At 36.9% G+C, this 25,621-nt stretch overlaps 1 protein-coding gene and 3 long non-coding RNA genes across 6 annotated transcripts; 1 reads left to right on the top strand and 3 right to left on the bottom strand.

The window, feature by feature from the left end:
* Positions 1-11,516: 11,516 nt before the first annotated feature.
* LOC122195509 (uncharacterized) lies at positions 11,517-15,187 on the bottom strand. 3 transcript variants are annotated; one of them, XR_008225386.1, is made up of 4 exons: positions 14,824-15,187; positions 12,786-14,536; positions 11,742-12,090; positions 11,517-11,677 (listed from the first exon to the last, which is right to left on the bottom strand). It is a non-coding gene; the product is annotated as an uncharacterized LOC122195509 (long non-coding RNA). The 3 variants fall into 3 exon arrangements; XR_008225387.1 differs by lacking the exon at positions 14,824-15,187 and having other exon boundaries at positions 12,786-14,195; positions 14,481-14,809; XR_006185753.2 differs by lacking the exon at positions 14,824-15,187 and having other exon boundaries at positions 12,786-14,809.
* Positions 15,188-19,049: 3,862 nt separating this feature from the next.
* Positions 19,050-23,484, bottom strand: LOC111919291 (putative late blight resistance protein homolog R1A-10). Its single transcript, XM_023914899.3, has one exon. It carries the CDS (start codon positions 22,148-22,150, stop codon positions 19,316-19,318), a length of 2,835 nt encoding a protein of 944 aa, XP_023770667.1. The 5' UTR covers positions 22,151-23,484; the 3' UTR covers positions 19,050-19,315.
* A 181-nt stretch (positions 23,485-23,665) lies between these two features.
* LOC122195507 (uncharacterized) lies at positions 23,666-24,595 on the bottom strand. Its single transcript, XR_006185751.1, has 2 exons — positions 24,368-24,595; positions 23,666-24,273 (listed from the first exon to the last, which is right to left on the bottom strand). It is a non-coding gene; the product is annotated as an uncharacterized LOC122195507 (long non-coding RNA).
* Positions 24,596-24,637: 42 nt separating this feature from the next.
* LOC111919292 (uncharacterized) lies at positions 24,638-25,258 on the top strand. Its single transcript, XR_002859450.2, has 2 exons — positions 24,638-24,924; positions 25,035-25,258. It is a non-coding gene; the product is annotated as an uncharacterized LOC111919292 (long non-coding RNA).
* Positions 25,259-25,621: the final 363 nt, after the last annotated feature.

Raw genomic sequence — 25,621 nt, 5'->3', positions numbered from 1 at the left:
TGTCCTAGGTGGCGTCAATTGCGAAACTATTCCGCATTCCTTGAGATAGTCATGGAATTCAAGACTTAGGTACTCTCCTCCTCGATCAGATCGAAGCATCTTGATTTTCCTGCCCAATTGATTCTCCACTTCATTTTTGAACTCTTTGAACTTTTCAAACGTTTTTGACGTGTGCTTGATTAAGTAAATATACCCATATCTACTATAATCATCGGTGAAAGTCACATACAAGCGGTTCGCATCCTTTGTGGTGGATCTAAAGGGCCCGCACACATCGGTATGTATGAGATCCAACAAACCCTCACCCCTCTCACAAGTGCCAGTGAAGGGTGACTTGGTCATCTTTCCAAGTAAACAAGATTCGCACGTGTCATCTTTCCTAAGGTCGAATGACTCCAACACTCCATCCTTTTGGAGTTGGGCTATGCGCTTCTTGTTGACATGTCCAAGACGACAATGCCACAAACATGCTTTATCCATACTATTGGAAGAATCCATAGACAACACATCATTTCCTAGGTTATCTACAACCATAATAGTTTCATAAATTCCATTACAAGGAATTGCTTCAAAATATAAAACACCATTTAGATAAGCATAAATAGAACCATTCTCATTATTAAACGAATATCTAAATCCTTGTGTAAACAAACCATGAAATGAAATGATGTTTCTTGCCATATCTGGCGAGTAGCAACAATTATTTAAATCTAAACCTAATCCATTACAAAACACTAGAGAATACACTCCAATCTTGTTGACAGGCGACGATCTTCTGTTTCCCATGATTAGATTTATTCTTCCATGCTCCACATCCCTATTTCTTCTTAGTCCCTGCAAATCAGAACAAATGTGGTAACCACATCCTGTATCAAGAACCCAAGAAATAGCATGAGATGAGTCATTAGATTTAATTGTGTAAATACCTGCGTAAGACGGCTTGATCTTCCCATCCTTGATGGCTTGCAAATATTCCGTGCAACTTCTCTTCCAATGCCCTATTTTGTGGCAATAGTGGCACACTGCCTCCTTTGGTTTAGAGTTGGGCTTAGCAGGGCCATCCTTGGTCCCACTAGAAGAGGAACCATCTTGGGACTTTCCCTTGTGGTGGCTCTTTATCGGAGCCTTCCTCTTCTTCCCCCTTCTTTTCCCAATAGCCAAAACAGGAGCAGCGGGTGGTGCGGGAGTCGGTGCAACAGAATTTTCCTTGAGGTTGCTCTCAGCAGTCCTTAGAGTTTGCTTAGGGTGACCTCTTCCTTGGTCATGTGGTAGGTCATCCTAAATTGGTTGTAGCATGAGGGCAAGGAGTGAAGAACAATGTCGATGGCCAAATCCTCCCCAAAGTTAACATTTAACTTGCAAAGACGATCAACATATCTTTGCATCTTTTGCACGTGCACAGTTAGAGATTCTCCACTTCCCATCTTACGGTGATCATGTTTGTGATGATGTCATAGCGCTCTTGCCTCGCGCTTTGGTGGTACCTCTCCATTAAGTCTTGATGCATTTCATACAGATACATGTCCTCATAGGACTTTTGGAATTCTTGGTTCATTGTGGCTATCATGATGCAATGGACTTTCATTGCATCACGTTCATGAGTCTCAAAGACAGTCATTTCTTTGGGAGTAGCGATTTATGGATTGACCTTCTCGAGCTTTTCGTCGAGGACATACTCTTTGTCCTCGTAGCGCGCAATCGTGCGAATGTATCTTATCCATTCGCTAAAGTTCGATCCATCGAAAGTCACCTTTTGACAAAGACTCATTAGCGTGAATGAGTTAGCAGCAACGTTGTTCGCGTTCGACATCTACAAATAGAAAGGACAAAGTTTGATTGGAATTAAATCCCTACTTAAACATCCAAAATGAAAAATTAGGGCTAGGACCCAACAACATTATTTACACATTAGAAAAGGGATACCGTAATCCAACACGTAAATAATTTGGAGGTACGTGAATGACATGTATTGAGAATTCCTAGATTTTTTTGGAGATTCATTGAACTTTTCAATGACATGTTTAAATCTCAATATGCCCCTCTCGTTTGTGATTGGGATGCCGAGTATCACAAAGTGGGTGTGAATAACCATGCAAATCTACACGGTTCCTTCATTGTTACAATCACCTATTCGATGTGCCAGTAAACCACACACGCTCCATCGAACTATGACAAAGAACGAATCAACCTTTGCCACCTTTTCCTAGAACCAATTAGTGTGCCGGTAAACCACACACGCTCCACTAACTTTTTAGCAAGGGTGCAAAGTGTAATTTCATGGGATTGCATCAATTCACTTTTGCCTAAAGTAACTAGGATTGGGATTTTGAAAAACATGTAGTTACTTTATATTTTACATTATAATTTCGATGAGGAGAGAGAGTTTCCCTATCCTACCCGTTCGGCTAACGACCCTCCACCAGTCAAGCAAGCGGTGGGTGTGAGTGTACACCCATTAAGAGGCATTTTATAGACAGCAACCTTATACCCACCTTATAGATCGGCTTCGTGAATGAGGCCTACTAACGGTAAGACTAGCATTTTAATTATACATATATATTCATTAAGCTTGTAATAATATAATAGTATAGGGTTGAATTTTAAACTTGTAAAATTCTAGGGGTTGAAATTTAAATTCTTCAAAATTAAACTTTTAATCACAAAATTCAAATTTCAAAACTTGAGGACAAATTTTGAACTTTTCAAAACTAAAGTAATCAAATAAAAAATAATTTAAATTAAACAATCAATTTCATAATTATCTATATTTGATTTATTTAATATTACTTGTAAGATAATTATCCAATTAAAATCAAATAATCAATCAGTATCATATAAGGAAATTACCATTCATTCAAATGGTAATTATCTTTTGTTTTGTCAAGAATATACCCATATATATCATAAAATTCGGATATTGATGACCCAAAACAGTTAAGTAAAGTATCCTCAAGTAAAATAGCAAGAAATCCCGAGATAAGCTCTATCTGACCCTTGAACTCACTGAGTTCCACAATGGACTCGCCGAGTTGGTGCTACTCGCCGAGTCCACTATGGAACTCGCCAAGTTCACCAGGCAGATCCAAAAAATCGAGTTTTTTAAGCAACAATCAATCAACCAATGCATCAATTCAATAGAAACCAATCAACGCTCTGATACCACTGATGGGTTTGAGCCATAAGAACTTTCCTATGTGCACATGCAAACCCTAATGCTTGGATCTAGGTTTCTCTAATTGAACATGCAATGTATCCAAGGCTTACATTCATAGATCTAATGTAAACAATCAATTCATAACATATGAAAAACAGATCTAGAATTTTACCTTAAGTTGCATGCTTGAAACTTCTTGTTCTTGGAGCTTAGAGTCACAATTGTCACTCCTATAATGGCTTACAAACACCAACTAGCAAGAAGATGATTTGAGAGAGATGTGAGAAATCGGCCCTAGGGTTTCTTCAATCATAGAGTAGCCGATTTCCTCCACCTAAGAGGTCTATTTATACTATGAGCTACTAGGGTTTTACCCTAAACCCTAATTGAATAACTTAGCCTCTAGACAATCCAAAGATCCTTCTAGATAATGGCTTGGACGATTTTAAGATATCTTTATCTCTAAAAATTGTCCCCCTCATTATCCATAAGGATTCAAAGCCCAAAACACAACTATCATACATTTGACAGTTTATGCCCCTTTATTTAATTAACCTCTTTAAGTCACCAAATTAATTCCTAATTAATTTATGACTTATATCAATTAAATAATATTATTATTCCTTTAATATATTATTCTTCTAATACATTAATAATAATATCACTTCTCTCTATATAAATCACCCTGTCAAGTTGCTATGGTGAAGGCAACCCAAAAGGACCATGCACAATCGGGTCAAGTACTTACCAAATATAATTACAGCCTTAGACACTAATCTAACATAAACATAGGTTAGTTTATACTATTGTGAGTTCATATAACCATGCTTGATATGACTAGTGACCTCAGCGACGTTTCTTCAGGCGTTGTACGATATGAAATTTGTCACCCTAGGCATGCCTGCCTAACTGTAGCTAGCAGTTTAAGTGTGGGATTGTCAGTCCCGAATAGATCTATTCACAAATCTCACGCTCTCCCTCCAGGGGACTCTGGTTATACTAAGTGTCGATGATTTTACTAGTGCCCCAAAGGGTACAATTGAAGAGATGTCTCACAATCATGTATTAACTAGTTTACGTGTAGTTCTGTGTCGTTTTCTCATAATTGAAACCAATGTATACTTGGTAGAGTATTAATAATTATACTTAAATAATTATTTAGTGTTATACTCTTGTCATCCGATTGTAGTAATGCAATTCATAAACTAAAACTGTCATAGTTTATATGTTTGTCCACGTATGTAATCTGGATTGGTAAAAACTGTATGATAACTTCCCAAACTATACCTATTATAGTTTGCCTGAAATGTATATTACTTGGTTTGTGTATTGTTTCTGAAAACTGTGCAATTATATTTTCTAGCTTAAAGTGTCCCTTATGTTCCACATAATACAAAAGGGATAAAATATCTATGTATTTTGTAGAATTCGTTGGACTGAATCAATTGCATAAGTTTTTAACTTATTGAAATCCTTTTGTTTTAGTTCACAAAAATCATTTGTGTTTGGCTTGTATTCCCCCTGAAAACGTTAAAAATCATAAAAGCGTAGGGGTATGAACTCACAGTTTGTTGTGTGCAAGCATTGAACCGGAAACGAAGACCCCCGAGTTGCTGTACGTGGCACTTAACGAAATCCTAATAACAATTAAATACACAAGTGTATCTAAATTAGCGATTTCGTTAAATAAAGTGTTAGAAAAAAACTTGCTTTCGGTTAAGGAATGTTACCAGGACTTGATTTAATCGAGGAAAACGATTTTTCGCCACTTTGGAAGTGTTTACGGCCATGAAGAGGGGTTTACTACTGAGAAGGTAGTTTACGGCCGTGAAAGGGGTTTACGGACATAAACTCCTCTTGAAGGGTTTACGACCCTTTGCAGATTTGAAGGGTGTATGGCCGTACATTCAAGAACAAGGGTGTTGGATTCGATGAAAAATGTTTTCTAGATGCTCTAAATCGACTCCTAATGACGATTTTTGATGATTTTCGGAAGAAACAAGGGTGTGTTTGGGGTTTACGGTCAGGAGTCTAGAGAGAGAAAGAGAGAGTTTTTGGCCAAGAAGCTTAAAATGAAGGTGGGGGTCCCGTATATATAGGTTGGGGGTATGGTCGGTGGTGGGGTCCACCTGGCACCAACCGTACACGACTTTACGGCCATAAACTCGTTCTGGCTGCACACATGTTGTTTTTCGAGAAAAAATTGAGTTTTAGCATGATTTCTTGTTCCGACTCGTATATAATTTTATTTATATAAACCGTAATAATTTTTCCAAACCAAGGAATTTGACGGAAATCCAATCAAACTCAAATTTTATTAATGAAAATCGATTAAAGATAACGGAAAAAGTTTCGGGTTGTCACATGCCAGGGCACGCTTAACTGTAGAGTTCTTATGTGATATGCTGCCCTTACGGCTTTTAAATGCATTGTGACAAGGAAGGTATCCACACCCCTTATAAGGAAATGTTTCGTTCTCCTTCCAAGCCGATGTGAGATCAGGTGCAACCCACCTTCACCCCACATTATAGGGTTCGATGTCCCCCATCGAACACATCATCCCGTGCCCCAGCTCTGATACCATTTGTAACATCCCCCTTTGGTACGTATCACAATATTTTCCACTTTGGGGTCCCGACACGAAAACTTCCCAGGGGGTCACCCATCCCTGCATTGCTCTCGCCCGGGCACGCTTAACTGCAGAGTTCTTATGTGATATGCTGCCATCACGGCTATTAAACATGTTGTGACAAGGAAGTTATCCACACCCCTTATAAGGAAATGTTTTGTTTCTCCTTCCAAGCCGATGTTAGATCAGGTGCAACCCACCTTATTTGTAACATCTGGGATTTACTAGGTATTAATATTAAAATTATCTTATTGAGTAATGAGTTATTTTGGTTTGGGCCAGATCGTTGGGCTTCAAGAATTGGGCTGAGAAGGGCATTACGCTGGGCGTACCATGCCAGGTACGCTCAACGTACTCAAGGGATTTGGGTGGGGAGGCCATGCACACACGCCCGACGTACCAAAGGGTACGCGCAGATTCTAAAACCCTAACTTTTAGGGTTTGATCCCTATATAAAGGACCTTATGCCTTTGGTCCAGCCTCCCTCCCACCTCTAGGGAGCCACCATGAAAACCCAAACCCATATTTGTGTATTCTTATGATTTGGAAGCCATTTGAGAGCATCTTGGTGTAGTTTTGGTGTTTTGGAAGAGAAAGGAGCTTGAAGAAGGAGCAAGGATTCAAAAGGAGCTTGTAGATCTAGGAGATTAGCACCATTTATGACTCATTTGAGGTATCAAGCTTCAAACTTGATAATTGCATGCTTAGATATGATTTTGGGGTGTTTTATGCCACTTTTGGACTCCGTTGTTGAGGCTTATTGCATCTTGATGGTTTCAGACCCTAAGAGCTGTCCTTTTGGGCTCTTAGAGGCACTAAGAGTCATAAAAATCGGACCTTGATGGTTAAGCCACAACCATGCAAGTGTTTGATTGTCATAAAGTTTGTTAAAGGACCAAAATCATGTTTTGATCCCTAACCATACATGCAATCTATGAATGTTTGGGTGGAAATTTTGTTTATAGTTTTTATGCAATCAATAAACGTTTTATGTTTTGTAAAATCTTATAGTTATGTTGGTAAAGATATCCATGATTCCCCTTTGGGGATGGGGATGGGGATTCATTTATATTCCCCGATGGTGATGGGTATGGGTATGGGAATTGGAATGAGGATTCAGGATAAGGATGAGCCCAATATTCTTCGGTCCTATTTCCATCTCTAAGCACACACATTGTACTATAAGTCTTTGTTATTTTCTTCACTTAAGAGACAAATTTCATACTTATTGTAACATTCCATTTGAAATTTAATTAAATAAGTAAATAAATAATAAACTCTTAACCTCGAAATCTAAATCATATTATTTTATTGTAACCCTAAATCCTTAATATTTAGCGGGGTGTTGGTTTCGAGGAGTTATATGATATAATTTGGATTTTGGGGGTTAAAAGTGTAAGTTCCAGATTGGTTTTGTAAAGATTTTCAGAAGCCATGGGTCTTTGGTAAACATTGGACTTAAATTGAAAGGATTTTGGAATGCTAAGGGCTGAATGGTAATTTATGGAGTTGATTTGAAAAGAATAAGAGGAGGAGGGGCTGGAAGTGTCATATATGCATGTAAGTTTGGGAGCTGGAAACGAGGGCTTAAACCCGTCAACCCACTTTTCCCCTTCCTCTAAACCAAATCCTAACGCTAACGAGTTCTACTAGCCGCCAACTTATCCCTCCAACTTCTAGCCGCTGCCACCTCCTAATCACGCAAGGACCGCCGAACATCGCCACCACTACTCTAATTGACGGAGAAGACGACAAATTTCTAACCCGACGACGTGTTAATCGGGTATGGTCGGGAAACGAAGTTGTGGGTGTTGTTGTCGTTGTTTGCTAGTTAGAACGCTAACCTCTTCCCTCCTCTGCCTTTCCCGTCACTACACTACCACTATCGTCGTTGTTCCGAGTCAGCGTCGTATTCTACGAATCTTCTCCGACTGCCATGCGCCACCGCGAGGATGGATGAGATCAGGGTGCTCATTGCGGTGTTCAAATCACGTTTGAGCATGTGTTCGTGTGCTGGCGTGTGTTACTTGGTAGGGAATCAAGAAAACCCGCCACCATCACCACCTTGAGGTGGTGGCTCTCATCTCCAACCACCGTCTGCCGCCACAAGGTTATTGATTGGGTGTGTATTCTAGTGGTGCTATGTTTCAGGCGTGTGTATACTTTGGTTGGCCGGAAGTCTAGAAGAACCACCATGGCCACCAAACATGATGGCTGCCACCTTGTACCACCGCTCTACCACCACCAGCCACCGGTGGTGGTGGTTGTGTGTATGTTATGGTGTTGCTGTGTTTGTTTAATGGAAATAGATTGTTCGAGTATTTCTTGGTAGAAGAATTGAAGGAAAACCACCACCACCGCCGTGAGGTGGTGGCTGCCACCATGAACCGCCACTGACCACCACTGCCCAAGGTGGTAGTAGGTGGTGCCCGGCTTATTTAACAATTAATTAACCTAAAAACTTAACCATTGGACTAATTGGCATGCGATTGGGTTGGAAACCCTAATTAGGGTTTAGAAAACCCTAATTTGGTGTATGTTAGTTTTGAAGTTGTTCGGACCAGCATTTTGGACCATTGGAATTGAATTATGAATTATGCCCGACCACACCGTGTGACTGACCTAGTAGAATGATGGACTCAATGGGTTAAGTGTTTTTTAATTGACACTAATCGTCATTTTATGTGAAAACCCTAATTGTACTGGGTTTTGAGTTGGGCTTGTCTATTAGGCTTAGATGGTTGAATTCTTGATGGGCCATCTAAGACAAGTATATGGACTAGAATATTTGGATGAGCTTTAGGGTAAGGCCCATGTGAGGGGTTTGGGCCCAATTTGGAAAATTAGGCCACATGTTGGGCCTTGGTTCATTGTTTGACTTTTGGGCATTTAGAGTGTGTGTTTGGGCCTTGGGGTGGGATCAAGCTAGGTTAGGGGTAAAGTAGTCTTTTTACCCCCAAGCATGAACTTATGGTTATGTATTGGAACCCAATTATTAATTGGGTGTTTTTTTTGATGTTGATAGTACGGGAATCTGTCATCCAGCAACTAGAGTTTTATCCGCGGGACTTCAGAAGTGCGAGGTGAGTTACCTTCCCTATACCAGTGGGTCGAAGGCACCAATACTGGCCTACTAGTAGTTGTTTGTAGTTGAGATGATTGTCTTTGTGATAATTATCTGGTATGCCACTACCTGTTGAAATTTATGTTTATGCTATGTTATTATATGGTAGTGGTAGGGGTGAAATAGACCCCGTAACCGGTTGAAATAAACCAGAGGGTAGGTCGTGCAACCAAATATGTCTGACAATATGTTTATGCTATGTTATTATGTGGTAGCGGTAGGGGTGAAATAGATCCCGTAACCGGTTGAAATAATCTGGAGGGTAGGTCGGGCACCCAGATATGCCTCACAACATGTTTATGCTATGCTCTTATGTGGTAGTGGTATGAGTGAAATAGACCCCATGACCGGTTGAAATAAACTGGAGGGTAAGTCGGTCACCCATATATGCTTAACAGGGTAGGTCAGGCACCCAGATATGCTCAGCAGGGTAGGGCGGGCACCTAGATATGCCTGACATGGTAGGTAGAGCACCCAAATATGCTCGACAGGGTAGGTCGGGAACCCAGATATGCCTGACAGGGTAGGTCGGACACCCAGATATGTAGGGCCATTCCAATGTATGTGAGGCCCGAGGTGAAAAGAAAAACAGGGCCCCTCAAAGACAAATAAAATAAAGATTAAAAAAATATCATTTATTCTTCGGTATATACGTGTTCAATTAGCAATAACAAGCAAGCCAAATTGTTATCTTTTGAGCTAATTTGAGTTTGAACCAACTTTAAGCCCTAAAATCATTTAGGTAATAATTTTTTTTTAATAATATACACTACATAGCCTATAAATTTTGGGCCCCTTGGAGACGTGGGCCCTGGGCGGTCACCCGAGTTGGCCACCATCTGGACCGACACTGCAGATATGCCTGGCAGTATCTTGCTATGTGGTATGGTGGGGGGAACTCATTAAGCTTCGTGCTTACGGTTTTCGGTTTTGGTTTCAGGTACTTCTTCTTCAAAAGGAAAGGAGTCGGTATGATCGCAACGCATCACACTATGATTTTCCGCATTATGAGATCTTTGGGGGTTGTACTATGATATTGTTTTCCTATGACATGTTGTGGTTTTTGACACTTGGGTTTGATTATGATTTAGATGACACTCTTGATGTTTTCAGACTACCGTTTTTATAATTTACTTAATTAAAAAAGAAATTTTTGGTTCTGAATTTTAGGATGTTACACTTGTGTAGCTTTTTAAAAATCTTTCGTAACTTAAAGTAACTACACAACCACAAATAACTCTCCCCATTCGTATTTTTCATACAAGGAAATAAAATAGATTTTAAAAAAATCATGATGAATAAACCATATTTTTTTGTAAACTTTACAAATTATTTTTATATTTTATACCTATTCCAATTGCACCGGTCATCGACTAATGTGAGCCAACCAACAATTATCTTTCTCATTTATCTTTTTCTCTATAATCCTGTCACAAAGAAGGTATAACCAGCAGACTATTATCATGTGTTAGTGATTTGTATCACCAATATTATTTAAATGTAATGAGGTGAACTCGTTGATCAATATAATCTTGATAAATATTAAGAAAGTGGTTATTTCCTATTGGGCATACAAATATGCTACACAAGAGTTCATAACCTTGATTGTTCTCTGTTTTTATTCATCAATCATTGAGTTTTATCCAATTGAGATTTTGATTGTACCATCGAAATACTTTAATTTGAAAGTGTATCACGACTCTCAGTGAATCGAAGCAATCAAAACACCCAATTTTCTAATACCACTTCCTCCTCAGTAATATAGTAAAACTGGTCACCGAAGATAAAGGACTTCAAGTCCCCAACCGTCTTACCAAACCAGGCCTTAGCCCATAGATTTTTGCAGCTCATACAAAGATTTTCGCGGTTAAACTCTCAAAATGACTTCATTTTGGAGAAAAAAATCAAAGATGGTCGACTGTGAAAATTATGACTAATTTATGGGGTGGCTGGGAGTGGTTATTTGAAATTATTAATGAGTTCTAATTTATAGCTTATTAGTTTATAACGTCAAAACGTAGTTTTTCAAAAAGTGTTTGGATTAGCTTATATGTATCAAACCACTATAAGTTTGATAAACATTTTTTAATGTTTGGCAAAATGACCGTAGAGATGTGGGACAACAATAAGTTATAAGAAATTTTGTTAAGGGTTAGTAACTTATAAAAAATGGCTTATTTCCGGTTTCACATTGCTATAAGTTGATTTTCAAAAACTGTCTATCCAGACACTCATTTTAACTTATATCAATATAGAACCGGTAATACATTAAAACACTTATTTTTAAGTTTAGCTAAACACCCTCTTAAATTATGTTTCATTTTTGTGGTTATTTAATGGTAACCAGGGAAGAGGCCTATGCGTTGCCGGGTCGGATGTTTTTGCATTTTTTACCCATAGTAACAGTGTACTTACATTTGTATACACATAATTGCAACATCTTTAAAAAAAAATTTCTTATAATATCAACGTACTTATATTTCCTTACATAAAATACAAGTTATGCTATACAACCATGACACCGATTTCATATCATCCTACATTCCTATGACCTTTGAAGTGAAGGGATTTCCAACCAAATCTGTTGTAACGACGTAATTTCAAAACAATTTTTCACATTTTAAAAATACACATGCATTCATAATTGTTATCAAAATATCATTGTATTACAAATTCAGTTCATAACATCACATCCCAAGATCATGAAAATGTAAAACTCCTCGTGTGTGTACTGATCATGCCGGCGCTTTCCCACGATCGTCACTAGTACCTGAAACACATAACACAACACTGTAAGCATAAATGCTTAGTGAGTTCCCTAAAATACCACATACCACACATATGCCTTTCCAGGCCTCAACTCTGTGGGATCTTCCGATCCAAGTGTCTCAGGTGACTTCCATCCCGAATCCCGGTAGACCTTCCAGTCCTACCCGTATCGACCTTCCGGCTCGTGACCTCTTGACCTTCCGGTCCATATCATGCATAACATACATAACACATACATATCACATACATATCCCATAACAACATATAGCACATGCATCTCATAGCATACAAGACCTTCCGGTCGCATATAGGTACCCTTCCAGGTACAGTATAGTGAGAAGACTTACCTCGTATGATGTCTAGTAACTCACGTGCTCGATATCCCTAAATCTCGTAACAATGACCTAGCCCCGCCTAATCACATAAAGTAATTATTTCAAATCATTAACGGCTCTCAAGGCTAGACTACATCCCTTTCTACAAATCCACGGAAGGGTAAAAGACCATCTTACCCCTCCTTAACCCAAAAGTCCAAATGTTGACCAAAACCCTAAAAGTCAACGAAAGTCAATGGTCAACTTTGACCCGACTCGTCGAGTGCACAAAGGTGACTCGGCGAGTACATGCGGGTCCCCTGAATCCTTTCAGTCTCTCTCTTGGCTCGTCGAGTCTTTCTTCCACTCGACGAGTTACACCTGTCACGAATCGCGGGACAACCCCGACTCGACTCGTCGAGTCCACTCATGGACTCGGCGAGTTCATTCCATGCTCACACTAAAATAACCTTCTGAGGTTAGATCTGTTCCTCTAATCCATGGATCTAACCTTCCTAAGCTCAATAAACACGTAAAGGTTCGAACTTGATACTCATGCAACGTCCAAATGGCACTAGTTGATGATTTAGCCCCAAATACAACATCCTAAGTCCATCTCTTCCATGACTCCTCATAAAGCAAGATGCGATAAGTCCTCTGGACCTCTATGGGTCCAGATCTGATACCCAAACGTGATAAGGGACCATATTCTCAATACATCATCTCAATAAAGGGTATAGAAAACCCTAGATCCATGGATACTTTAACAAAATAGAGAAATGATCGATGTGGTACCTCAAGGATGATGCCCTCTGCTTGCAATCCATGAATAAGCAACCTTGTAACGCCGTAAAATTTCGAAACAATTTTTCGCAATTTATAAAAACATAATTCATTTAATTTTCATAAAACACCATTGTTTGAAACCCAAATACATATCATATAAAAATCCCAAGATCACATAGCATAAAAATCTCGTGTGTGTACTGGTCAAGCCGGCGCCTTCCCACGGTCATCACTAGTACCTGAAAAAAATAACACTAAACACTGTAAGCACAAAGCTTAGTGAGTTTCCCAAAATACCATACATAACACATATTAGCCACTCGAGACTATAACTCTGTGGGTCCGTGCACCCAAACTCTGTGAACCCTCAGGTTCTAACTCTGATAACATGCATAGCATAAATCACATAGAAATAATGCAGTGCAACACATAGCATATATAATATACAAATACTCTATCACATAACTCTAGTTACCTACTCAAGGTAAAGTAAAGTGAGAAGACTCACCTCGCGTATCTCGGTAAATTCGCAAATACCTGAAGTCACTCTCCCGTGCTATAATCCTCCTTTAACACATTATATCCCTTGTTAACACTTTCACCACTAAGATTGACTAGCTCTTATCAAGTCAACATATGTCAACTCTGGTCAATGGTCAACGGTCAAATCTTTGACTGGACTCGCCGAGTGCACTCGAGTGACTCGGCGAGTCTATGCGTGTCCCCGGACTCCCTTGGATCCTCTTCCGACACGTCGAGTATTCTCCTAACTCGACGAGTTCCACCTGGCATGAGTTGTGGGGCCACCACGACTCAACTCGCCGAGTCTCAAGAACAACTCGGCGAGTTCCAGCTTGACTCGGTCCACCTGCCCACTCGCTCTGACTCTTCCTGATTCACTGAGTCAACCCTCAACTCGGCCAGACCACTCGCTGAGTGGTTCTGGGCAATCTTCATGCTACTCGTCGAGTCTGTTCTTCAGACTCGGCGACTCCATGCCATGCAACAGCTCAAACTTGCATCTAAGGTCAGATCCGTTCCAAAGGATCATAGATCCAGTCCTTCCAAGCTCATTCATCATGTAAAGTCCCTAACTTGGTTGCCATGCATCGCTTACAGGGCTTCTTTTGGGAAAATGGCATCTAAAATGGCAACCTAAGTTCACAACTGAAAAGGATGGGCATAAAGCAAGGCATTTGGGACTCTCTGGACCTAATAAGGTCCAGATCTAGGTACCATTTCTCCATGGGACCTCTCACTCTCTAAATACAAGGCAAACAAGGCATGAAGAAACCCTAGATTTGACTACATACACAAAAACACGAGAATAAGCTCTGAATAATACCTCAATCAGCCTCTTCTGATGAAATGAAGTTAGATCCTAGCTCCCCAACTCTTCTAGCTTGGTCTTCCTCTTCTCTTTTTCGTAGCACACACACAAAATGGTGATTAATGGCCTCTCTTCACATTCACAAGGGCTCACAGCTGCTCTGGATCTCTCAAGGTCGAGGGTAGCCGCAATGAAGGGCTATAATGCCCCTTAAATAGGGCTTAGGGTCAGGAAATTAGGGTTTCATTAAACAGCGTGGACTCGCCGAGTCCGGATGCGAACCCGCGTCTAAATCCGCGATCATACTCGGCGAGTCTAGGCTCCGACTCGCCGAGTCCCCTCACAATTAACAAAAATAAATGACTAATTAATACCTGGGAATCCGGGCTGTTACAAACCTCCTTGGCCTCCTCTAAACTGGAACCAACTTCTTCTTGCAAAACAAACCCACAAAGGTCTAAAAATGGCTTCTTCTCTCTTTCAAACGCTCAAACACTATTAGGGTTTCTCTCAAGGGTCTGGTAGCCGCAAATGGTGGCTATAAGGGTCCTTAAATAGGCCCCAAACCCGGGAGAGTAGGGTTTCATTAAACAGCGTGGACTCGCTGAGTCCATCATTAAATCAGACCAACTCATACGCGATCCCACTTGGTGAGTTTGAGCGTCTACTCGCCGAGTTCATCTCTAATATTCAATATAAATACTTAAAATGAGATACCTGGGAATCCGGATGTTATGTCTGTTGAGCCCCTTACAAAAATTGTCACTTCTTCATGCAACTCATGGAAAATATCAGCAACAAAGCTTCAATTGGATGCAAACTTTTGTTAAGACTTTTAGCCAATGACATTACATCAAAAAGACTAAAGAATAAAAATATGTTGTATTTGCTTGCTATAGTAAATCTGAGGACCTAATCTTTTAATTTTTTGCAAAAAATCTGTCTTCCCAAATTGCAATGTGGAGTATGCAAAGCCTAGCAAAAAGGATTTTTTTTTTCTAAATGTTTACCAGGTATCCTGTCTTTTTCTATTAAAAAACAAAAAGTTGGAACTTTTCAATTAATTAAGTCAAAATATAAGGCTTTTTCTAAAGATAAACCGATCAAATAATATGTTTTGAGTAATATATATATATATATATATATATATATATATATATATATATATATATATATATATATATATATATATATATATATATATATATATATATTAGGCTAAGCATTACTGTTATTGCAGGAAGTTTTAGTGTTTTGCAAGGCAGAGGTACAAAATCCAAAAGCTCATCACATAAAAAAAGTAAATTTCTATTGAACCTCCATTTCATAAAAAAAAGTTTTAAAAAAGTTGCTATATAAATTCTAAGCTGACTTGGAAATGAACACAGCCAGAAATAAAATAAAAAACATATTTTTTTAAAAGTACCTTACCATTTATTTTAGAAAAACTTCTAGACACGGGTCTTACCTGGAAAATAAAACACATAAAAAAAAAAAACAAAATATCAAAGTATGTTGTTAAAAGTGTCATTTAAAAAAAAAGTGAACCTGTAAATGAGCAACAGATAAAGCAAGTTCCATTTTTCAGATTCCATTTCTATGAAAATACATACAAAATACTTGCTTTAAACCTGCAAGTATGAAACAAAATGATGAGGAATAATTATGAAATGGATGGAGTACGATTAGAGCTAACATTAGGTGTTCCAATCCTAAACAAAAAATACCCAAGATATTTGTAGAGAAAGAAACAAATTTCAAAAAAATATTATTTACCAAGTGGAATTATACACGAAACTGCACATCTTCTAAAAGCAAAATCTAATAAGAAAATCAAAAATAGTATTATAACAACATTAAAAGCATCTTGAAATAGCAACGTACTTACAACAAAGTTGGCCCGATGAACTCAAAATTGTCATTCTCCTACTAAGAAATGAAAAAATCATTAATTCTGTTTTGAATGAATGCATATAAAAATAAATAAATCAAATTATACTTAAGAAATCATGTTTGCATCTTAAAGCTTTAATAATTTATCGGTTGGATTTTACTTATATCGCGTTGAAGATATCATGTTTGCATCTTAAAGCTTTAATAACTTATCGGTTGGATTTTACTTATATCGCGTTGAAGATATCATGTTTGCATCTTAAAGCTTTAATAATTTATCGGTTGGATTTTACTTATATCGCGTTGAAGATATCATGTTTGCATCTTAAAGCTTTAATAATTTATCGGTTGGATTTTACTTATATCGCGTTGAAGATATCATGTTTGCATCTTAAAGCTTTAATAATTTATCGGTTGGATTTTACTTATATCGCGTTGAAGATATCATGTTTGCATCTTAAAGCTTTAATAATTTATCGGTTGGATTTTACTTATATCGCGTTGAAGATATCATGTTTGCATCTTAAAGCTTTAATAATTTATCGGTTGGATTTTACTTATATCGTGTTGAGGATATCATTGTGCAATCCGTGACCCCCATTATCCTGAAAATAAAGCAATATTTTTTACTTTTGGCTCATAATCCTGTACATTTAAAAGAACATTGAGGGGATGTTCTTTTACTTTTGTAATGTAAGGGTAAATTAGTCATTTAGTCTCATTCAAACGGTTTATAACAGACGTTATGTATACAACATGTTATCCAGACACACATTGTTACTCATTCAGCCACTTTACCAATACAGGAGTTAGTGAGGAAAAGAAAAAACAGAAGATGAAATTAAAATATGCAAATAACATAATGATTAGAGATATTTAACTCACCTTTTGACAGATTTTGTGATTTGATTTAATGCTTACTATAATCCTTGTTTTCGTGACTCTTATCAGGCTTGTTGCATGGAGAAAATGCGCTATCATAAAAACTTTTGAAGGGATACAAATATTGGATATACTGCTGGAGGTAACTGCAAGAAGGAGTGATATGAAGACAAGAAGCATCAACCCTGCAGACAACATTCACATGATGATGATGATGATTTTATGAGAACAGTGAAAGATGTAGAAAGATCAGATCTACAATATTTATAGCTTTCATATATGATATACCAATTACCTTCTTTCATTTTTTCAACAGCTGCAAGCATTGGCATGCATTTTATTTTCTTCAACCACGTACTGGCATTCAAAAGAAGAACATTCATTATAGATCATGTTCATGTGCAGAGAACATTATAATTTCATTTTAGGGGAAAAGAGAAGGATGATGTAACAACTTACATTGCTCAAGCAACAAATTGATTGAGGTTTCTAGAAACAACAGTATTTTCATCCGTTCAATCCCAAGGTATAAGATCATAGGCAGAAAGTTGTCGATGAGTTAAGGGCCTGATTCAAAGATTATAAAGGGTTAATGAAAAACTGATGAAGGGTAGAATTGTAATTTGGTGTATATTATAATACCTGTCACTTTTCCTGCACCTTATATACATGATCACCTTTCTCTTCTAAAATTTCTTCCATGCTAGAAATTTATTTTAAGATTTTTAGTTAGATCTGTATGGGTTTGGTGTATGTGGTGCTATCTGAGGTTTGTCAAAGTCTTTTTTATTATTTGACCAAATGAATATGATAATAATTGGTCGATGGCTAAATGGCTATAATCCTGAAATATAATAGTCTTGTGGGCATTAAGTTGACTTCATAACCAATTATGCAATTTCTTTTGAAAAAGTTTAACTTCTCTTAAATGACAAAACAACCCTTGAGATATATCACATGATGAATAATGATTAAGAATGAGGGCCTCTTTACTCATGAATATGTTTTACAAAACTATCCATCTTAATGCAGTACCTCGAATACTTTTTAATATTTTTTAATAATGATATTATTATATTTATGCTTGTGTTGGGACAGGAACTGAAGAAGCTAATTGGGCCCCTGCTTACATCGAGTGTAAGATCAAAAACACAGTTGGTGATGTCATACTTATGCTCATTTCGTATGTATATTTGTCCCATGAATTCCAATGTTTGACTATTAGTCAAAGGTCTAAATATCCTTAAAAACACTAGGTCAATTTTGTAATCTAACTTAAGAGTTTGGAACATAAAAGTAGTTATAATATTCGTGAGGCAAATACCAAAATTAAGTTGTAATTTTTTCAATGTGACATCTAATTATCTGAAGATGAAAGAAGTTGCATTTTTTATGAGACGCCAATGAAACTGTTTTCAATGAAGTGGATGCAAGGGCATTTTCGTCTTTTTTGCATGTATGCCATACTTATGCTCATTATATAATTTTTAATGAATTTGCTCACTTTTATTGTGTTTTGTGTTGTGTAAGTTGATATATGTAATTCTTTAGCACCAAATAGTTGAGACTTTGGGCACTATTTGGGTAATATGTAATATGGTTTTATCTTATGTAGATTGTTGAAAGATGTGATTTTAAGAGGGTTGATAATGAAATTACTTTTGAATGGTTACTATATGCTTAGGATGTATTGGTTTTGTGGATTTCGATGGAATCCAAAGGAACTGGATTGGAGATTCCGTTCCATGGGATTAATGCGGAAAGTCAATGGAGATAAACTCCAATGTTTCCCTTGTAGTTGAATTTCTCTCCATAGCAATAATGTGGACAGGTCAAAGGAAAGCTGCTTTGTCAAAAACATGATTACCTTATATAGCAAACATGCAACATACACATATACAGTTTTTTCAAGAAGAAAACGTTTAGATGTATAGACTTTGTAAATAATAAAAAAAATATAATGATATGCAAGATTAAAAAAAATCTTATGCAAGACAAATTCAGCAGCTAAACATGGATTCATCAAGGGGTTTTGTGAACAAACTGGTGAGCTTGTAGTCAGTAGGGATAAAATAGTAAAATACAGCTATGTTTCCTTTCCTCACTTTTTCCTGGATTAGCTTAACATGTAAAATATTGACATTTTCTACAAATAATAAACTCACAGCTAACTGAAACATGTGATCCGGTAGGATGCTTAATTCAATTAATTGGAGTAAGTCTTTTCCAATAAAAGACAAATAACGCTTATCCTTCCGCTCCTAACCAGGTAAGAACACTTGATTAAAAAAACAGATTCAACCAGATAAAAAGAAAAAAAGCAAATTGAACAATACCAAATTTTGGGTAAAGAATACCAACAGGCATTGTACTAGCTGCAGCAAATACACCAACTATTTATGTACTAAACATTCATGGTGTCAAGTAAAATGTATTAATCGTCATGATTGGGTTCACAGGAGGGCATATAACTTCCATCAACACTGATCTTCAGTTCATAGTTTCCCGCATCATCTTGCTCCTGTTGTATTTTTTGAACGGATTCCAGAAGAGAAACACCACAATTCTTTACTACAATATACTCAAGTGTTGAGATATCCCCTAGTTCAAGGGGTATCTCTCCCAGATTAACACAATCCTTCACCTGTAATTCTTTGAGACATGGAAAGTTGATACTTGAGGCTTCCCATTTTTTGATATTTAACTTTTTAAGTTTCAAGACTTTTAGTCGTTGAAACTGCTCCTCACCTGTTTTCCAGAGGGTTCCCTCAAAACCATTGTCTTTTATTAGAAGAGCCTCAAGATTAGGTAACGATTGAATGATCGACATGTCGCTCCATGGTAGACCACACATTATAAGTTGAAGCTCTTTCAGTGTTGCAGGGAACCTAATGTGATATTTTCCCAGGTTTGGTTCACCTCTCAGAAATTCTCGCTCAACTGATCTCCTTCTGCTGTAGCCCGACCCAATTAACTTCAATGCTTGAAGGTGATGGAGTACTTCAAAGTCATTTTCCTCATCAGAGTAAAGAGTAGTTGTAAGTTCCTTGATCCCGGGAAAACATTTCTGAAAATTATCTACCCCATCTCCCAACACCACTTTCCTAATAACTTCCAGTAGTTTCATGGGTTTTCCAATAGAAGGAAGATAAAGATCTGCGTTACAGTATAAACGCCTCAGATTCACCAAATCTGACATGTTACTAGGTAAAACCATAGACCTAGAACTTGTTTTAATACCAAGGCTTTGAAGGTTCCATAAATTGCATATTGATTGCGGGAATGATGACACCCAAATGTCAAGGTACCTTAAGTGAACTAGTAATGCTAAACCGGGTGAAAAATCATTCGATTCACATTTTTCTAGAAGTAACACCCTAAGAAGTGCAAAGGAACATAAAAACTTTTCTGGATTTAACACCCTACGACATGTGAAGGAACGAAAAAACTTTGAGATATTGTGAATTATGGTTGTTTCCCAATGAAGGCATACAAATGCTCGAATACTTGGGGTGGGCGGAGGAGACAATCTCTTAATATTGATTTCTTGATATGTGACCACACGACGTGGCTTATTTGTGGTAATTACCTTTTTCCAATTTCTTAATTTCTTGTTTTGTTTTCCTATGATACCAAAAAGACGATTTGATGGTGGGGAGTCTATTTTCAGGAAGAATCTTTCTTCTTTTCCTTTTTCCACACATACCTGCCTCACCAGATCATGGACTTTACAAACACTGACACCACCCAAAATATATAATTCTTCTACAATTAGAAGATTTCTGTCAACTAGATCCATCAGGTAACCGTTCGCAATTTCCTCCAAGCTTCGACTTCCATCTTCTTGTATAAATCCCTCAGCCATCCATACCCAAAGCAACCAGGGTGAATATATCTTATAGTCTTCTGGAAACCCTCCCAGATAGAGAAAGCAGTCTCTCAAATGAAGAGGCAGATGGTCGTAACTTAATGCTATTGTTTCCAGACATCCTTTCTCATCACTAGCAATGTATGAATGGAACCTGCAAGAAATTTTGAGCCATAAATCTTTAGTCCTTGTTTCTTTTGCTAGAACTCCTGCCATCACAACCACAGAAAGAGGCAATCCGTGACAGTTTTTTGCAATTTGCTTTCCTGGATCAACCAACCATTTGGGACATTCATCTCCTTGGAACACCTTCTGACACAGCAACTTCCAACTTTCTTCATCTGTCAAATGTTGTAAATGATGAATGAGTCCATGTGATTTTGCATGCGAAGCAACTTCGTTGAGGCGGCTAGTAAGCAGAATCCGACTTCCATTGTTATGGTCAGGGAAAAACAACTTCATCTTATCCCATGCCTCTGTACTCCAGATATCATCAATGACAATCAAATATCTCTGATGGTATAGGCTCCTGTGCAACATTTTATGAAGCTGAGAGTCCGTTGCTTTCTCAAGCTCTAACTGATCATCTATGGATGACAGAACTTGAATCAACAGATCCCGCTTGTCATATGTCTGTGAAACAGTGACCCATCCACGGACATGAAAATGATAAACAACATAAGGATCAATGAAGACTTTGTTAGCTAGGGTTGACTTACCTATTCCACCCATACCAACAATAGAGACCACATCCAGATGCTTTCCATCTTCAACAAGTTTGTCCCGTATTATCTCAGCATCACCATTAATCCCCACAACCATTCCTTCCACTGCTTTCTTCGATCCGAGTGCACTTCTACTGCGGGAAGTTCCTGCAGATTGCATTTGCACAACATCACCACCTAGCCCCACCACCATTTCTTCTAATACTTTCTTCGATCCTAATGAATTTGTAGGGTTGGAAGTTCCAGCAGCTGACTCAGTTCTTCGAGACGAATCAATCTTCATATTATCGATTCTTGTGGTCATGAATTCCACTTTGATAGACTTAATTGATCTCATAACATCCTCAAGGTTCAGAGATGTTTGAAAGACATCAGAGATAGTGAAATACCCGTTATTTCTAACGTGGACAGAGGAAATAAAGATATCAACTATATCTTCTGCCTCTTCAGCTGCAGCTTTGAATCTTTTCTTCAGTTTTCTAACTTCTTCAAAGTTGTGTAGATCTTGGTCTTCGTGGTTGAAAAAAATTTGGATCATGGAGCCAAGTTCTTCATAAAGCAGTTGGAATTGAGGCCTTTCACAAATGATTGATGGGTTGTTGATCACTGGAATATCATTGGAGTATATCAGCTGCTTCAGCTTTTCCATGAACATCTGGACATGTGCATATGCCATCTTGTTTCTTCTTCTCTTGAAGAGCAGTTGTATTCTATATTGAAGTTTTGAATTAAGACAAACAGTAGAGAGCAGTTTTGTCAAACTAGGTTGGCTCCTTTCTTTTTTGCAAAATGGGATTATGGTCCCTACAATCCACCACCAACATAGTAAAGGTTTCACTTTTCACTTTTTAATTATTTTTTTTTCCATTCCATTTCAAATAATAGTTCATAACTTTATTACATTTTATATATAAAGTTATAAATTCAGAATATAAACAGAATATACAACTAATAACAATTACTAATATATCTTCACGATCGATATTAATATAAGATCCTATTAGAAACATATAAATAACAAAAGTACATAACTTTTTTTATTAAAAGAGTATATAATAACAATCAACAAATAAAACTAGTATTATACCTGTCCATGGTCTGGTCGATCAATGAAGAAACAAAGGACTGGTTACACTTTCTTTTATAGCATCAAACATAGATGAGTATGTTGCTATTATTTGTTATAAAAAGATAAGTATTTTGCTATTATCTGTTATAAAAGATAAGTATGTTGCTATTAATGGATAAAAGATAAGTATACTGTTATTATTATTTTAAAAGATAAGTATGTTGCTATTATTCATTTTATTTTTACTTTAACTTTGTTCAACTATTTTTTTCAATTGCGTGTTCACAAAATGTAAAAACAAGAAAAAATACATTGTCATTTCTTCAGTCAGTAAAAAAAAAACATTGCTAGCATTATCATTAAAATATGTAACCTTTAGCATAGATTATATCTAAGATGTTTATTAATAATATATAAGAAAAAAGGGAATTTACTCTCCTATCATTTGTCATATATTGAGGAAAGCTTTAACAGCACCAGAGAATTAGCACCTAGACAATATCTTTTGATGAGAGCTTCAGATACTATTAATATAACACCTGCACAGCAAAATCAGCATCTGCAAACAAACAGTGAAACTTTGATCTTTTTTCCACACCAAAAACATCAATTACTATGCCTTTGCTTGAATTATTTCTTGAGTATGAATGAGAGCATCAAAATTTGCTGAGCAAATATGCTTTATGGTAAAAGCATCTTATTTTGAGCAAATAAAAAAAAAGCATGGATCATGATCAATCATCATATCTGCACCAACTGAAGGAGACAAAGATTCAATTCAGGCATTCTACAGCGATATAAAACAGAACCAATTGCAAATCTGTCACAGGCCTCATGAACTGCATTTTAACCTCTTCTAATAAGGAAAAAAAGAATGACAAGGCCCAGGAATAAGATGTTAGACCCATAACCTTTGAGTAAGACCATTGTAGTCTTACATGAGACACCTTTTAGCTATATTTACCAAATATATATATATATATATATATATATATATATATATATATATATATATATATATATATATATATATATATATATATATATATATATATATATATATATATATATATATATATATATATATATATATATATATATGAAAAAGAAAAAACAAATCCAAGTCAAAATCACATATTGAATTAACAATGAACACAAGGGAAACTTCTATTTTCCAAAAGAACAACTTCTTACCCTAGTCGTACCAAAACATTTGGTGAAATGAGTTGGGCACCACTGATAATGGTTCTACTTCATTGCTATTACCTTTAGTGAGAAAGGAATAAACTATTTTTCTACTTGTTGTGATATGCTGTTTTTGTATTGCTTCTAGTACCCTCTGCTATTGTTGTTGCAATTTTTGTACGCAGTACATGTGCATCTGATTGATTTTGAATACGTTTAAAGAGCTAACTATTAACAATTATTGTCTCAAGACCTTAGGTAAAAGTTCACACACACACACACTCTCTCTCTCTCACACACACACAATTACGGGTTGATAAACCTCCAAACAGAGTAAGCAAAGGAATCTCAAAGAGAAAACTTTAACAATTCCATGGAGATAAACCTGTGAAAACTCATGTTGACTTCCCTACTGCTCATGCTCACCTCTTGTTCTCTCTTGTGCATTTTTACAAACACTTTATGTGCACTTTCCTTGGGCATGTCAAGGACTTATACAACCCAATTTTCAGCTTCATTCCCATCAAATCCTTCCTTAGCAACCTCTGTAATTCAATCCAAACACCCCGTTTTGAAGAATGAAAAAAAAAAAAAACTAAAATGATACAAAAAACACAGCGAATGGTAAAGGAAGAATACATAACCCATTTGAGGAGAGAAAGCTTGAACAGCCACATGGAGTGTTGAAACCGTATGGTAATTCCTTTTATTTTACAAGTTTGTGTGTAATGTTTATAAGCCCTCTTCATTGCTCCATAGTCGTCATCATCATCATCTTGTTTCTCCCCCTCCTGCAGATCAGTAGTAGTGAAGTTCACTCTGAGTTTTAATTGATTTTAATCATTGTGGTGTGGGTTGTCAATGTAAATAGTTGACTCTGAGTTTCGGTTGATTTTAATGAATTAGTTAGCGTTATGATTTATGAAACTGGTCTGAATATGTATATGGATCAATATCTGTAAAATGGGTTACTTAAATGACATTGCAGAAGGGCCGAACAAAGGAAAAGGTCATATAATGTGAACCCATAACATCGTAATATAAAGTAAGCCCAATTTATAAGTCCAAAACTCAAGTTACTGCAAACTTACGCCGAACCCTACAATTACTACAGTTTACCGGTTGCTCGCCACCAATTATCCAATACCGCTAGCAACTCCTTTTTCCAGAATTTGGTACCAATTTCGTTTTCTTTGGTAAGTTTTCGCCTAATTCAATTCCTCTGATTATCAACTGGTAGTTTGTGTATAATCGTTTTTTCTTCGTTGAAAAACTATAATTTTTGTTTCTGCTTGTCTATGGTTAGGTTGATCTACAATCACATGACTCACGGACATTCAATGTCCGAAGAAGTGGAATTCAAGTTTATTAACAGTAGTTTGTGTATCATATAGTCTCAAAGGCTGATTATTGCTTTATGAGAAACTATTCTTAATGTTAGGGATAATATACTAGATTAATCATTTATCTGTAAATCTGTACCTTCAAGCTTAAGTTCTTATGTTTGAATTTCCATTCCCTCTTTGTATATTTCCTTTCTTCTTTTGGTTTGCCTACTAACAGACACATCATAAAGAGTTTCTTCATTCAATTTAAATAAGTTGTCTTTGATTTGGTAGAGCCTGGTTTTCTTCTTTTGGTCTTTTAAATAAGTTGTCTTTGATTTGGTAGAGCCTGGTTTTCTTCTTTTGGTCTTCCTACTAACTTATGGTTTCTTGATGGGACCACAAATAAGATCCTCATTACTAATTGGTGTTCCTATTTTGTTTGAACAACAATAATTTTATAAAAAAAGAATCTAGCTAGGTGCTAGCAAAAAAACAATACAAAAGAAAGCATTAAGGCTCCATAGGTTCCTAAGCCACGAAAACTAGTCCCTCCAAGCCTTAAAAT

The sequence above is a fragment of the Lactuca sativa genome, chromosome 8 (genome assembly GCF_002870075.4).
Source record: "Lactuca sativa cultivar Salinas chromosome 8, Lsat_Salinas_v11, whole genome shotgun sequence".
Lineage (NCBI taxonomy): Eukaryota > Viridiplantae > Streptophyta > Magnoliopsida > Asterales > Asteraceae > Lactuca > Lactuca sativa.
The sequence above is the reverse complement of the archived record's forward strand: the minus strand, read 5'-3'. Positions and strand labels throughout refer to the sequence as shown.

Coding starts and splice junctions, on each gene's coding strand:
- LOC111919291 (XM_023914899.3), bottom strand. CDS start 22,150: ATGGCATATGCACATGTCCAGATGTTCATGGAAAAGCTGAAGCAGCTG.